Source organism: Emydura macquarii, unplaced genomic scaffold (assembly GCF_026122565.2).
Source record: "Emydura macquarii macquarii isolate MOO-44397 ecotype Brisbane River unplaced genomic scaffold, CSIRO-AGI_Emac_v2 contig_3295, whole genome shotgun sequence".
Lineage (NCBI taxonomy): Eukaryota > Metazoa > Chordata > Testudines > Chelidae > Emydura > Emydura macquarii.
Genome location: NW_027133432.1, coordinates 3,741,691 through 3,758,270, shown reverse-complemented (window position 1 = coordinate 3,758,270; position 16,580 = coordinate 3,741,691). Strand labels below are relative to the sequence as shown.

Sequence of the window (16,580 nt, the reverse complement as noted above, 5' to 3'; positions counted from 1 at the left end):
GGTCCAGCTGCATGACATTATCTGCACCATAAGCATTTCTTGAAGGACGTATTTGGTCCTGAAGTGTACCAGACACTCCACACTGTGATATGGCTATTGTTGTGATATTGCTGATGTAGACAGCTCTCCATAAGTTCACTTGACTAGCTGCAACAACTTCCTGCCCAAAAGACCTTCCCTAATTTAGATTTCCTTCACTAGACCTGGAACAAAAATGTATGTATATCCCTAAACTCTAGCAAATGGGGAAGTGCTTTGCAAAACATTAAAAACTCTTTTACTGATCTACCATTAGGGATTCAGCAGAAAACTATTTTGTTCACACCGGTCCCCACATCAGTCACAAGTGTCCATTTTCTTCAACGGAGCTGACCTATTAAATTAATTTTTTTTTTTTAAAGTCAGTGGAGCCACTGTTTAAGCAGTTAGAAGAAGAATCTCTCTTTTTATTTTTGGTCAACAAATTCTGAATCATAGTAACTATCTTTGCTTGAAAAAACAAAAGTATATTAAATTAGGATTGTTCTTTCATTTCTATTGAAATGGAAGACTAGGTGAATCTACTTCACTCCAAGTGCAAACCTAAATCCTCCTCATCCTTTCACCTCAAGACAGACATTTTGTTATTCTCACCATCACATCCTAAGAAAGAACAGCTCTATAACCTGGATTTAAGATAGGCAATAAGGTTTACAGGTTCAAGCTAGCTGTCATAGGCTTGATGAGCAATTGGTTTTGTGATCACCCAAGTAAGCCTAAATGCGATAAAATGGCCATTTATTTTTCTAATGATAGCTGAAGAGCTGCTAGTGTCATATGGGAACAGGAACAAGGAAAGTGTTTTGGAAAATGAAGAGAAGAAATTTGAGATAATCTTCTATAGGAGACGCATACAAATATCTAGCTAAAGCTAAACCTCAGCCTTTCCCTATGGAAGTCCAGTCAGTGTTAACTATGATTTCATGCTCCAAGGAAAATCTTAAAGATCCAAGAAAAGAAAAAAAAAAAAAAAAAAAAAAGATTAAAAAACAGGTCTGACTGAATACTTGCTCAGCAGGATAAAGTCTAGTTGTGACTACAAGGCTGAACAAGACAGAGAAACCAACATAACAGGCAATGTCTGTGGTAAAATCTGTAATAATTTACTGAAAATAAAATTCACAAGAAATTTTATCTTGAAATATCTGAAATTGTTTGGAAAACAAATGTAATCTCAGATTATGAAGTAATAATAAGAGATAGCTGGGAATATTTTTGTCCCCCAAGAAAAAAAAAAAAGAACTTTTTTTCAATTTTTTTTAATTTTCTAATTGAAAAACTGCATGCTGAAAACAAATTTTGACAAGTTTTCAGTTTTTTTTTAAATGAAAACAATTTTTTGGTTCTCAAAAATTAATGTTTCCCATAGAAATTTGTTCTGTCAACATTGTGATTAAAGAAAGCAGGTAGAGGTTTTTCTATCGTGTATATCTTTTATAGATGTCAAAGTCTTAAGGTCTCCAGCCAGCAAAACAAATGTTTACTTTAAGCACTTGGGTAGTTCCACTAGCCCCATGCTTCAGTTTTTTGTGGTATCAGGTATCAATACCTTATTGCATATATTGATGAAGGAAATACAAGTGGAAATACTGAACTATCATCATCATTTGTCAACATTAACATGAAAGCCTTACACAAGAAGGAATCTTCCATTGAGAGGGAAACCTCGTTTTCCCCAGAATTTAGCTCTACATCAGTCAAAAAGAGTATAAAAATTAAGAGGGGAAAACAGAGCTTATGCACAAAGGAATATCAGCAGCCTTATGAGTCCCCTAAATTGATTCACTGACAATTAAAAAAGAAGTCCTACCTCCTCTGGTACACGAAATATGCAAACTCTTTGCTAGACAAAAGAAAAGGAAACAAATTCTAAATGGAGGCACAGGATGAATTGGGTACAGACAGAGAGGATAACTGGCAACCAAAACAACAATTTTCTCTCTTGTTGAGCTTGCTATTTTTATCTTGTTGAACAGAGCTGATGATAAATTGTTAAAAGGTATAGTGTTTTGTTGTTCATATCATCCTTGCCAAGTGTGATTGTGACCCACTCAGAGGAAGATGCACACCAATAGTCACTGTTACAACTAGGAAAATCTACTGTCATATAATTGTAGCTATTCTACAACAAGCTCATGTTTTTCCTTTTGCTCCAGAGTAAGCATAGGTGATGTTGAAACTGTCAATCCCTGCCAATGGTGGATGGACTACTTATGTGACCAAAGTTCTTTAGTGCTCCAGACATTACAAATCAAGCAGTTTGTATGGACAGTTACATATGTATGCCACGTTTTGATATTAGTTGCTGTCTGTGGGAAAAATGGATCTAGTAGAACTTACTGTTATAAATATTTATATATACACACAAAAAAACTTTACTACATTTAAAAAAAAATTAAAAATCCAGCTTTGAACCACCTTTAAACAAAAACCCAACTTCTTTATTGAGAATTGCTACAAGAGGGAAGAGAAAGTAAGTACTGACCTTCTAGACGTATCTTGATATAATCAAGGCAAAACTGTGAAAGATACAACTATATTAGTATTATATATTATTGGAATTCCACGAAAATAAACCCTAAAAATCCTTCGTGTCTTAGAAAATATATTAGTTAAAACCCCAACTTCTAAAAATCAGGTGTTAAGAGAGCTGACTTCAAGATTGAATGCAGTACAGTAGAACCTCAAAAATACAACATCTCAGGAAAAAATTGTTCGTAATTCTGAAATGTTTAACTCTGGACAAAACATTATGGTAGTTCGTTCAAAAGTTTAAAACTGAACATTGACTTAATACAGCTTTGAAACTTACTATGAAGAAGAAAAATGCTGCTTTTAACCATATTAATGTAAATGAAACAAGCACAGAAACAGATTCCTTATCTTGTCAAACCTTTTTTGTTAAATTTTCCCTTTATTTTTTAGTACTGTAGTTTACATTTAACTATATTTCAATTTTAAGTAATTTCTCTTGCTTCTTTTTTTAAGTGTTCGTTATGCATGGGGGAAAAAAAAAAAAGCCAACACAGAAGCTCACTGATTTAAATGTCCATTCAAATAACACTAAAAAAATGCTGCAGCAAAACGTGCTGGCACTAGTCTTTATAATGACAATTAAACTAAGCCCTGGTCTACACTTACCGGGTGATTCAGAGCCAGTTGACAAGAGTTATGCAAAGTACAGAAAGAACTTGTGTAACTCCCATCGACTGCTGTGCTTCCCTCCTGCATCCTATCTTCACTGCACTGCGCGGCACTGTTGACGCAGCGCTACGCCACTTGAGGGGGTGGTTTTACAACATTGACTTCTGGATCGACTGAGCAGGTCTTCACTGACTGCTCAGTTGATCCAGATAAGTCAATCTGATGGCGGCGACTCTGCTGCTGTCAGTGTAGACATATCCTAAGTTTGGATATTTTTTTTTTAAATCCTGTATTTCTTATGCAGGAATAATAGGTAGACTTGAAAAAATCTTTAATGATACTCTGTGACCACCAGCCCACTGCCAGCTCTCCTCCCTCCCCTTCCCCTTGCACTGCTAAAGGTGCTGGCAGGACCCCAGAGTGCAGCCACAGGCAAAGCTTGGGCTGCATTGGGACCCTTTAAAACATCTCCAGAGTGCAGCCTGCAGACAGCAGCTCTGATTCTGGCTCCCGCTCCAGGCCAGGCTTTGGCTGCAACACCAGCAGCTCTGGCACCTGTCTGAGCTTGCAAGCTTGTCCCTCTCCTGAGGAGGGGGAGGGAATGAAAACAGCAACCCACTCACAGAGGGGTGGGGATTAGTGGGTTAAACAGCACACACGCCTCAGATGGGGAATAGAACTGGGGACAGAAAATCCAGGTGTGTCTATTGTATCTTTGAGATGCAATCCAGGCGCTGTATAGTACCGTTTTTTGGTTTGGCTGGTTTTTTGTTTGGTTGGTTGGTCCTCCCTGCTGCTTACTTCCAGGTTCACAGGACCTTCGGTTGACCACTCAGTTTGTAACTCTGTTTGTATCTTTGAGGTTCTACTGTATATATTTAAACAGAATTTAAAGAAATTAGTATCTTCCATATCCTCAATGTCCCTGTTTGTCAGGCTGACTGTTGAACATATATAGGATTAACCTCTGCATTTACTTTGGTTTTCATTTTAAAAGGTTTAAAATACCCTGAAAAAAACATGCATGTGACTTTTGCCTTCTAACCAAAGTGATTATGGCTTCTTACTAATATTCCAAAATGACAACCCTCACCCCTAATCTGAAAAGAGGACTGACAAAAGCACAAGTGTACTCACAATCACAGGCTCCATAACCATTCTTCGTAGGGTTCCTATTCGTATACTTCGACAATGTAAAATTACGCTTTCCCAGGAGTTTTGGTAATTTATAGGTATAGCATCAGTTATCATTTCTTGAGAAGTAACTTTACGACGTTTGACTGGTGTGTTAGAAACAACGTTGCCAAACTGCAAAGTAATTTTCAAGTATCAGAATTTCTCATTACAATTTGCTGTTAATGCAGATACCCATTAAACTGTAACAACTTAATTTTCACCCATAATATCGATGCCAACTGTATAAAAGATGTTATTCCCCCAAGAGTGTCCAGTGACATCAGAATCAGGAAAACAAAATTTAAGTATTTTGTTAATGGAACCAGACTCCAGAGGCAACTCTAAGTGCTATTTGTGTATATTTTGCCACAATTACCAATTATAACTAATGCTTTTGGAATTGCCAAAAAACAGTACAACTACACTAATACATTGAAGTTTGGTGCTGCTTGACATGCTTAAAGCTGCTTTTCTCCTTCCTCAAAAAGTTATTTTTGGTTTTATTAGTACATTCCCCTTAGGTGACTGTGAAAGTGCAGAACTATTCTTCTTGAAGTACAGCACAAGAGGGTGTTACCAGGATCACAACATTCCAAAAGATAGATCATGCATAACCATAGAAACTTTCAGGGGACCTCTGTGGGAGGACTGTTTGGTTTCTAGGGCACATTCCAAAATGAAAAAGCTGAGCACTAACAGTAGGCATTTGGAGATTGGCTTCATCTCAAAGAATCTAGTGGAGCTGAAGCGAAGCATCAGCTCAAGAGATGCATCTGCTTTAATTTTCAAGAACAATTCTAGAATGCTGTTTTTAGAAAAAAAGCTAATCAGTAACTGTCAGGTGAAAAGGTTTTCAATCTTAATGATACTTACATATATTTACTTTGTTCTTTTGAACAGTTTTCTGTGTTTATTTCTCTTATGTTTAGTGCTGATATTGTCTTTTCATAAAAACTTGTGTTAAGGCTTGTTTTTAGTTATAATCAAGGACTATATTGCCGTACTAAATGTACTAAGAGCTTGAAAAATATCTGTCTAGGCTAAGTTACTAATAACTTTTGCCCATAGTTCATAATGCACTTTGGGAGCCTTTGGATTAAAAGTGCAATAAAAATTTAAATACTCATCGAAGTAGGTCTAGCACAGAAATAGCTACAGCAAACATTTTGCTACTAGTATTGCCCATGTTTAAGAAAGATGAATTCAAACTGAAACAGGTGCAGAGAAGGGCTACTAGGATGATCCAAGGAATGGAAAACCTGCCTTATTAGAGGAGAATCAAAGAGCTCGGCTTGTTTAGCCTAACCAAAAGAAAGCTGAGGGGCGATATGATTGCTCTCTATAAATATATCAGAGTGATAAATACCAGGGAGGGAGAGGAGTTATTTAAGTTCAGCATTAATGTGGACACAAGAACAAATCGATATAAACTGGCCATCAGGAAGTTTAAACTTGAAATTACATACAGGTTTTGAACCATCCGAGGAGTGAAGTTCTGGAACAGCTTTCCAAGGATAGCAATAAACTTAGCTGGCTTCAAGACTCAGCTTGATAAGTTTATGGAGGGGATGGTATGATGGGACAGCCTAATTTGGCAACTGACTGATCTTTGACTACTGAGAAGTAAATAAGCCCACTGGCCTGAGATGCAATGTTAGATGTGATTGGTTCTGAGTTCCTACAGATAATTCTTTTTGGGTGTCTGGGCTGGAGAGTCTTGCCACATGCTCAGGGTTTAGCTGATCGCCATATTTGGGGTCGGGAAGGAATTTTCCCACAGGGCAGATTGGCATAGGCCCTGGAGTTTTTTTTGCCTTCCTTTGCAGCAAGGGGCACAAGTCACTTGCTGGTGGATTCTCTGTAACTTGAAGTCTTTCAATCATTATTTGAGGACTTCAATAACTCAATCTTAGGTTAGGAGTCTATTACAGGAGTGGGTGGGTGACGTTCTGTGGCCTGCGTTGTGCAGGAGGTCAGACTAGATGATCATAATGGTCCCTTCTGACCTTAGAGTCTTTGAAGACATTTTATTTTGCCTGTCGGAACCTAGCTAGTGCTAATGGGTGAAGCTCGTAATATATTTTAGTCAGAAAAGTATAAAATAGAACTCCATTCAACTGATAAACAATATATCTGTTTATAACATAGTAGTTAATTTCTTGACATATGAAAAATTCACATATTAAATACCATAGCAGTACACGGGCAATCAGTGTGAAGGGCTAAAGTATACAGCAGTAGGAGTATTCAGAGTGAAAGATAGGTATTTATCATAAATCATGCAAAAAACTAATGTAACAGAGAGAGACAGGGTGGGTGAGGACCAACTTCTCTTGGTGAAAGAGACTAGATTTTAAGATTTTAAGCTTACACAGAGCTCTTCTTCATGTCCTCACTCACCTTGTCTCTAATATTCTGGGACCAACACTGCTACAACACCATTACAAGCATTATAACAGACAGTTCATGGTAGTTTACTTCTGTTGTGGCTAAAACCATAGATATGTTCTATGTTTATATTTCAGCACACACTTCATGTTGCCAAAGTTTTTCTATTTCATTCACCCTAAAGTGTTCAGTAAAACCCTGATATTAACATTTCGTTCTTTAAAGTTAGTGATGAGGAATATCAGGAGGTGCAATGAAAATAGTGGGGAGGTTTTCAAAAGGCTCAAATAACACTTAGGTGCCTAACTTCCACTGAGTTTCAATAAAGTGTTTTCAATTATTTCCATATGTAATTTTAGAAGTGTCTTAGAAGAACTGAAATGTAAAAATAGTACATTTTACTATTTGATATTGGAATCAGTGATGCCTCTGATTCTGAATTCCCCTGATTCTTAAAAGCTAATCAGAGCGTATTATGCCGCCTAGTAAATCTAAACAATAGAGTGCTGACTTCTTGAATATGAATGTAATATGCTGAAATTTATACCACTAGTTGAGTGTTCTAAACCGCAAAGACTTTTAGCACTTCCAACTTGGATCCAACATCATGTGTACTATTAAGTACACTTGGGGGTATGTCTACACTGTAATTAAACACCCACAGCTGCTCTGTCAGCTGACTTGGGCTTGTGGGTCTTGGCCTATGGGGCTGTAAATTTGCAGTGCAGACATTCAGGGGGAAACCACAAAGGGGAAAGCACAAAGAGAGCTGGGTTCCAGCCTGAGCCCAAACATTTTTTTATACAATTTTATAGCCCTGCAGGGCCAACCTGAGTCTGCTGACATGGGCCAGCTGCGGGTGTTGAATTGCAGTGTAGACATACGCTTGCGGGACCTAATTTATAACAACCCAAATGTACAAGTGACCTAAAAGAGCTTTAAGCAGCACCATCATCAGTTGAACACTGAATTGTCATAGGGACTTTAATTAAATTTATTTATTTTTAAAAGGAGCACTGTCAAGGTTGTTAAGTCTTTAAATTAACATACCGTGAAAGCTGTCCCCTTTGACAGCACTAAAGGAGTCTGCTCATGGTGCATTTTTTGTCTTTGTTTATCCAATTCTTGCAGTGGTGCTCAACTAAAAAACAAAAATCCCCACCATGAAATCCTTGAAATAAGTGCTATTAGTTGGGACAGTTGTCAAAGTATTTAATTTTAAGGACCATCATCCTTGCCCAGTGTCCCGTTATGTTTAAAAAAATTAACGTTAAAATTTTCCTTCCACTAATGCATACAAATATTATACACCATTTCACATCCCACAAGGAAAGAATAGGTTCCTAATTATATAGAAAGATCATTTGTTCAGCACTGAACACAAACAGTGTATATTGAGAATGTATGAATTTCTTTAACACATTGCTAAATTCATAAACACATATATTGAACAAGTTTCCTTAGGCTTCCAATGTTGTATGAATGAGGATAATACTTGATCAACTGTCCAAGGTGAAAAGTAATCAAATAATGATCACTTATGACAATTTCTGGTAAGAGACACCTTTAAATTTCTCATTCACTATCTGAAATTTTATACACAGATGTTTATTTAAAAAAAAAATTTAAACTGGAGTACCTGATCTTTCATTCTTGCTTTTCTTGGTAATGTGATGGCAATTTCCGTGTCTGTTGCAACACTACTTAGTCTCTGTTCTATTCCAGCAGTATTTTCCTTAAGCGCTGCTTCCACCTTTCCTGTGGAAGGCGCTGGGGAAGAACGGGCTGAATCCGCAGGTCGAGGCGATGTGCTTTCCATTCTATTAGTGCTACCACTCTCTTCATCCGCCTCCTCCTCATCACTGGACAAAATAACTAGGAAGCAAATGTTAAATGTATGAAAATTTGCATTTTGTATGTAAAAAAAATTTTTTTTAAATGACTAGTGGCTTCTCTTTTTGGATAGCCAAAACACAGAGCACCAAATGTAATCCACAACAATTTCTTCAATGTAATATTTTCTTTATTAATATTTACTTTGCTACTATCAGTGGCAGTGGAAATATCAACATCATGGTCAAGATAAGCAAGTCTATTCAGTAAGGAATTAGCAGTGATCAATATGAATTAAGCCCAATTTAATCTTCTTTTGCTGAAAGGTTTAGTTCTTAAAAAGCAATGGAGCAGTGGCAAATATTTAAAAAAATTACCAGCCAGAACACAGCTCAAGATATTTAAATTTGAGGGGCAGCATGATACAATTCACTAAGCATGGGACTGGAACCAGAAACTCGGAAGTTCTAATTCTGGCACTGCGATGTGGCTTATGCAAGATGTTTAACCTCTCTCTGTGTGCTATAATCCTCTAAGGACCTGTGAACCATCCAGCAAGTTCCTACTTCTATTTTTTGCTTAGTATAAATGGTAAAGAGGTAATGGTGAGGGGATGATATGGCAAGTGCAACAGCAAGGAGAGAGATGTGAAGGGTAAGATGAGGACAAGTTTGAATCTTGGGGCATTCAAATGGGATTAATTCAAAAGGTATGGGGGGAGGGGACATGGTCAGAGCAATGGATAAGGAATATTGTCTTCACAGTTACATTTTACATTGACTAGAGGGTAGTGATGTAAGCACTGGGGAGGCCAAAGAGGAGGTGGCTGCTGCAGTCCAGACATGAGATGAATGTTTGGACAAGAGAACTTCAGTTAAGTAGATCAAATGAAAAAGGGTTTGATTTTAGAAATGTTATGCAGGCAGAAACAGCAAAATGTGGCATGGCTGGATGTGTGGGGAGAGGGCGAAGCCAAAAAACACAACCTTCCCTTTTGCAGGCTTGAGTAATGAATCCTCAACAGGAATACTCTTTAGAAATTTAAAAAAAAAAAAAAAAATCAAATCAGAAGTGTGTCTACAATGTTTAAATAATTTAAGAAACTACTAAAACTTTTCCTCATGCATCAAATATTATTGTAGTTATAAGGGGAGTACCTCTAAAACAAAGAAGAATGCAAAAAGTTAAAAAACAAAACAAAAAAAAAGGACCAGCAAAAGATTCCAAACAGTTGTCAGGAGAGAAATGGAACTAAAGATTTTTCCTTCTTATAAAATATTCTTGAGTATTTGGCAAGCTCAAATCATATCTACCTATATAAAAGCATACTTACTCGGATCATTTAGTTCAGATGGTCTTGTACTCCTCTGTCTTAAGTTTCCTGAACTTTTAGGAATTTTTGTCCCAGTTAAGAGACCAACTTTTCCATTCGATCGCAACACAGAATGTCCTATAATATCACGACTCAATATGATATTAACTGGACCCTTCCCAACAGCAGAGCCATAAAACTTCTGTGTGTTCAATCCTGTACCTGGAGATTTTTGCCCTGTTGAATTCTGATGTATTGAAGATCGCAATAAAGGTCCCAGAGATTCACATAATGTCACAGTTTGTTTGGAGTGTCTCTGCAAATCCTTACAGAAAACATTTCCACAACTTTGGCATTTGGTCTGATTTTCATTTGTCTTCCCACAGCCTGGGCAAAATGTGGAATAATCAGTTTGTTCCAAAACCTTGGATTTAAAAAAAAAAAAAAAAAAAAAAGGCAATAACTACAACATATCTGGTTTTGTCATTTATAGAAAAAGGTACAAGTGATACCCAGATTTTAATCTTGCTATTGAAATGTGTATTTAAAAGGAAAAAATCACTCAGACCTAAATATTTTATGTTAACAATACCATAAAAAACACAAGCCTAAAGCAAGCATTGAAAGTTAGCTTGACTTTTTTGTTTTGCTTTTTAAGTGGGAGACAAAGGGTATGTCTGCACAGCAACTAGACACTCATGGCTGGCCCGGGCCAGCCGACTCGGTCTCGCAGAGCTCAAGCTGCAGGCCTGTTTCATTTCAGTGTAGATTTCTGAGTTTGGGCTGAAGTCCAAGATCTGGGATTGTCCCACCTCACAGCCCAAGGCCAAAAGTCTACACTGCAATATAACAGCCCATGAGCCTGAGCCAGCTGGCATGGGCCAGCCATAGGTTTGTCATTGTGGTGTAGACATACACCAAGTGAATAAATATCAATCTTTATCTTTTTTAAAAAAAAGATGTTAACTTTGGAAAAATAGGGGCACCTACTTGATCTGTCCTTTTACTTTCTTTCCACAGGTAGAAATACTGCCTATTGCTCAGATATGTTCATACATCAGCAAGGGGAAGGGCTAACTGCAACATCACTATTTTGGGCAATGAAGCTACTAGTCAAAGATGAGCAGTCCAAAGATCACCAAGGTGATGTGGATACACTTTTGCCCTCAAAGAAGCTGGCAGCAGCTTTGACAGGGCTGTGGGGAAACACCACTCAAAGGTGGAATAAAGAAGGAGAAAGGAGGAGCATCCCAGAGTCAGATAGTCCGGGAGACAAAAAGGAGCAATTAAAGCAGCCCCATCAGTTCATGGAGAGAGACTTTGATATGTGAAAAATGAGCATCCCCTGCCTTCGTATTAGAAGTCTGGGAGAAATAGGAAGGAGTAGTCCATCATTCCAAAGATGGAGGAGCTACTCATTTTCTCCCACTGTTGCCTGAGATCACCAGTGCCTGTCTCTGCTCACCTACTGGTGGCCTTTTAATAAGAAGGGCACTTGAATTATTATAAGTGTAGAACTTTTGGCTCTAAGGGAAGTTAGTGTCTAACTCCCATTTGAAAATCAATGAGTCCCATGGAATTCAAAAGGACTACTCACATGCATAAGCATTTACATCACTGAGGCCTAAGTGTACTGTGGCTTCTTGCTGTTTGGGGGGCGTTCAGTATATATTGTTAAATATTTTTTTAAATATAATCTAGAGAATTATGTTAAATATATGATTTTCATTTGAAATATCAATGTTCAAAAATCAAACATCACAAAAGTTTACACTTTAAAGGGAACTGCAACTTTTAGCAATCAATAATTTATATATTTTCTAAAGTTAGTTTGCAAGGAATCTTTCACTGTTTTAAAATAAATTTTAAAAATAATATAAAATGTGGAATATAAAAAATGACCAACTTTATGAGTGAGGGACAATAGTAATCTTGTTTATGAAATAATGGGACATATTTTAATTAAATTATTGGTAAAAAAAAATAATAAATCCACATGCCAGTAGTAAAACACCCATCAGAACTTCGGAACCCTTTTAGGATCTTTAATAGTCATCATCCTGCTTGGTTTGAAGTAGTGTGTTAATGCAGCATGATGGGAATGAAGACAATGCCAGATTATTGTGCCTTGTCACTTTGAGCTCTCTATAGGTGCTCTTTGCAAGCATACTGCTATTTACACTGAAACGTAATACTAGCAACCAGTCAGTGTGAGGATACTCATCACCATTGCTAGCAAGAGTTCAAGAATCTACACAAAAAACAGAACACACACACAGCATCTTCTCTCTCCAATAACTGTAAAGTGAATATGCAACTCCTCTGAATGCTACTATAAATCTTCTCATTTAATTGGTTCTTACATTCAGAAATTTCAGGCTGATATGCAGCAACGAAGAAACTACTTCAGCTTCTCAGACCTTCAACTGAAGCAGAAAAAGCTCAAAAGTTTACATTAAAAAAAAAAAAAGACCTGAACAAAAAGAAAATCAAACAATCAAACTGCTAAAAGAGAATGTGTTCTAAAAAACGAACTTTTTTCAGTGCATTGAGGCTACTATTACACACACACACACACACACACACACACACACACACACACACACACACACACCCCTACCTCTCTCCAGTCCCCCATTAATTAAAGTTAAACAAAATTTGTTGCAACTTTTCTTTAGGGCATTGTTTACTGGAGAAGACAAGGTGACAGAGGAAAAGAAGACAGACAGAAAAAGTCAATTTTATCAGAATTTTTCCATTTTGGCCATTTGAAAGCTCATATGGGGCAAGGGTGGGATGGTGACTGAAAACTCACAAATTTTTTTAATGAAAAATTTGAACGTTAAAAATGTTAGTTAACAATTTGATTGTGCATCCTGTTAATTTGATACCATCTTGGGACAATAAGAATCTTAGCTTGGAGCCTATTTCCATCCTAGTTCATTTAGTCCAGAGTAGTTATCTTGTGATCACAAAAGATCCACAAGTAATTGATGTAAGACAAATATCAAACAACAATACAGTATATATGTGGTTTACATAGCCTGCAAGTCTATACAAAAAGACCTGGTCGCACCATAAAATGCAAACCTATGCAATACTAGAAACAAAACTTGAGCCAAAAAATGTGATTAAAATTAATGGCAAAATTGTGCATGTGGAAATTAGAAACTAGAACCCAGATTCTGCAAAGACTTAAGCACACGCTTCATTTTAAACACGTTAACAGTCCCACTGAATTTAATAGGCTATTCCCTTGCTTACTATAAAGCACATGCTTATGTGCTTTGCTGGATTGCAGTAAACGTGTTTAATACCTTGCAGGATCAATATCCAAGTCCCCATTTCCGCAAACCTCCATCATCCTTGTGAGCAGTCCAATATTATTTGTGGGAGGAAGGGCTATTCCATGAGTAAAGGTTTGCAGGATTATGCCCTAACCACAAAGATTTCCATTAAAACAATGTTTTTCTCCACTGAACATATGCTGCCACATAAAGAACAAAAGGTAATAAACTAGGAATGTGTTTTCTTAAGATACTGTGAAATAGACGTGCAATATTTTCTGAATCTATGCACATCAAATAATATTTGGTCTCCATAGACTTAATAGATTCCAAGACCTGAAGGCACCCTTGTGATCATCCAGTCTGACTTCCTATGGCCTCGGTCATACAGAATTTCCCCAAAATAATTCCTACAGCATACCTCTTAGAAAAACATGCAATCTCGATTAAAAAATTGTCTGTGATGGAGAATCCACCATGACCTTTGATAAATTGTTCCAATGGTTAATGATCCTCGCTATCAAAAATGCATGCCTTATTTCCAGCCTGAATTTGTCTACCTTCAATTACCATCCATTGGATCATGTTATGCCTTTATCTGCTAGACTGAAGAGCTCATTGTTAAATATTTGTTTCCCATATAGATGTTTATAAACTAATCAAGTCATCCCTTAACCTTCTCTTCGTTAAGCTAAATAGATCGAGCTTTTTGCATATCACTATAAAGCACATTTTCTAATTCTTTAATCATTCTCATGGCTCTTCTCTGAATCGTTTCTAATTTATCAACATCCTTCTTGAGCTGTGGGCACCACAACTGGACACAGTATTCCAGCAGCTGTCACACCAGTGCCAAATACATAGGTAAAATAGCCTCTCTACTCCACTTGCAATTCCCCTGTTTATACATTCCAGGACTGCATTATCTCTTGTGACCAAAGTTTCACACTTGGAGCTCATGTTCAAAGGATTACCTACAAAGACCTCCAAATCTTTTTCAGAGTCATTACTTCCCACGATAGATTCCTACATCCTGTAAGTATGGCCCACATTCTTTGTTACTAGATGTACACGTTTACATTTAGCCATATCAACCCATATATTGTTTCCTTGCACCCAATTTACCAAGCAATCCATATTGCTCTGAATCAGCGACCTGCCCATTTCATTATTCACTACTCCTTCACAGTTTGTGTGTCATCTACAAACTTTATCAGCAATGGTTTTGTTTTCTTCTCTTCTAGGTCACTGATACAAATGTTCAATAGTATAGGGCCAATAACTGTTTCTTTTGGCACCCCACTGGAAAGATACCCAGATGGTGACTATTCTGTTTACAATTACATATTTATAACAACATTTGCTAGATTACACTGAAGGTGAACTGCCAGTAGGACTAAACTCACTTTATTTCAGAGTATGTTGAGAGCTCTGAAGATGCATTAAGCCTACTTTATTTTAAATATTAGCTTTCAAAAATAATTATGGTCTTTCAGATGTCTCAAAGTACAATGTATCAGTTTCTGTTTTATGTGATGTCTCAATATAAACTATGTTGATGATATACCCACCACTGAACCTTGCTAGAATTAGCGTCTCTTTGAAGGTAACTGGCTATTTAAGTAGATGGTACCTTTGCCTTATTTTTATTGTTCATTTGTTTTATTTCCTGTTTAAAAACTTTGCAAAAAATCCACACAATATACTAAATCTTACCACCACCATTTATGTATCTTTGACTGACTCATATGCCTTTACCCATTAATCTAATCTCCTCCAAAATTTATTCTAGTATTTCAAGCCCGAGATGTTTTTGGCATGGGTGTGTATGTATGTATGTGGGGCCGGGGGAGAGGTAGGGGAGGAGGAGGAGAGAGAATTCCTTCTCCCTAAAATGCCTCACTTGCTCAGGACAGACAACGTTCATTCCTGATTTAACAGCTTTTCTAGCCATAAAAGCCTGAAGACATTTATTTCATGGCATTGCAGCAAGCTCAAAATGAACTCTTTAGCTCCACTTGGAAGGGGAAATCCCTACCTTTCCAAAGAAATTCCACACTTCTTCTAACCCAGAAAAGGACCGATAAACTAGCTTTTCTGTACATAAAAACCATCACAGTATTATTTTAAAACATTTGAAGTTTTTATTACTCTGCCTCTGAGCCTGTACAGTAAGATTCATGAAAACTAAGGCACCTCACTCTATAGGCAGACTCCCCCCCCCCCTTTTTTTGTTTTGTTTTTTAAACATCTTTGGCATATACACTATACATACTGGTATCATGTGGGATAGCACTCTAACTACGCTCACATGGAATGAACTGCACTGACTTTACTTGGTATTTTACAACTTATAAGAAATGCGAGCCCAAATGCATGAAACACTTTTCTAAACCACACAGTCCAAAATATAAATTCACACATACATATGCACACTTTGACTTCAGCAGGGTCAGGATTTTGCCCAATGGGAGTTTTGCCATTGTCCTCACTGAGATCAGGACTTCAACTTCTCTCTTTTTATTCTCAGAAATGCAACCATTTGAAATTTTAAATTCACTGCAGGAATAAAATTCTCTCCAATAATAAATTATTTTTGCCATATTTAATCATTAATATGAGCCTTCCAGGTGAAATAGAAATAGAAAACAAGAATACCCTTTTTTAAAAGGCTCAGTTTTAAGAGTAAATACAATATTTGACATAACTATATTACACACTTTATATACTAAAATGCGCATACACTATATATATCCTCCAACGCCATATTTAACTGACGAACAGAAAAATGCCAAAAGATCCAATGATGAAAAAAAATACGTTCATGACATTTGAAAGAAAATCAATTTACTCCATGTAAAAGTTATACATCTTTAGCATGAAATTGTGCTATTTTCTCGCTTGGTGTCCAGGGTGGCTCTTCAAAATTTTTTTACACTAATTTTTCTCCAATCATTGGATATTTTTGTACTCAAAACAACTTCTCCCTCCCCCTCTTCACTTGACAGTAAATCAAAACCCAACCTGGCAGTTTTACCTCTCTATGCACAATCCGTATTAATTACCCATATAATTAGCATGAATGGATAGCAGAGAGCGCCTGCACCTTTTAAGTTGAGTTACCCCTAAAAGATGCTCTTACAGAACCATCTGGTAAATATTATGAATGAGTTTGTTACTTTAAAGTATAAATAAATGTAGTTATTTTAATGTAACCTATTAAATTTAAAAGAAAACGTTAACTTGCTTTAAATGTTGAAATTTTTCAAATATTTATAGTCTTTTTACTTAAGTAGATAGGAGAAAGTAAAAGGCAATATTTACTCTCCCATCCAAAAGGAAAGACAGAAATTTCTTTCAGTGGCAACAACGAATTAATTTTTATTATATTACAGATCAAT

General features: G+C 36.7%; 1 protein-coding gene across 16 annotated transcripts in view; it reads right to left on the bottom strand.

The window, feature by feature from the left end:
• SENP6 (SUMO specific peptidase 6) overlaps nucleotides 1-16,580 on the bottom strand; it is a 145,967-nt gene that overhangs the window by 46,560 nt on the left and 82,827 nt on the right. For 7 of the 16 annotated variants that reach the window (XR_010917109.1, XM_067532695.1, XM_067532685.1 and 4 more), the window contains 6 exons: nucleotides 15,606-15,704; nucleotides 9,914-10,316; nucleotides 8,387-8,622; nucleotides 4,321-4,491; nucleotides 2,525-2,558; nucleotides 1,850-1,882 (listed from right to left, as the gene is read on the bottom strand). Coding sequence is in view for 15 of the 16 variants with exons in the window: in XM_067532695.1 (XP_067388796.1) it covers nucleotides 1,850-1,882; nucleotides 2,525-2,558; nucleotides 4,321-4,491; nucleotides 8,387-8,622; nucleotides 9,914-10,316; nucleotides 15,606-15,704 (976 nt within the window). In the remaining variant the exon portion in view is untranslated. The remainder of the gene's footprint in view (nucleotides 1-1,849; nucleotides 1,883-2,524; nucleotides 2,559-4,320; nucleotides 4,492-8,386; nucleotides 8,623-9,913; nucleotides 10,317-15,605; nucleotides 15,705-16,580) is intronic. The other 9 variants (XM_067532686.1, XM_067532692.1, XM_067532690.1 and 6 more) reach the window with 4 other exon arrangements.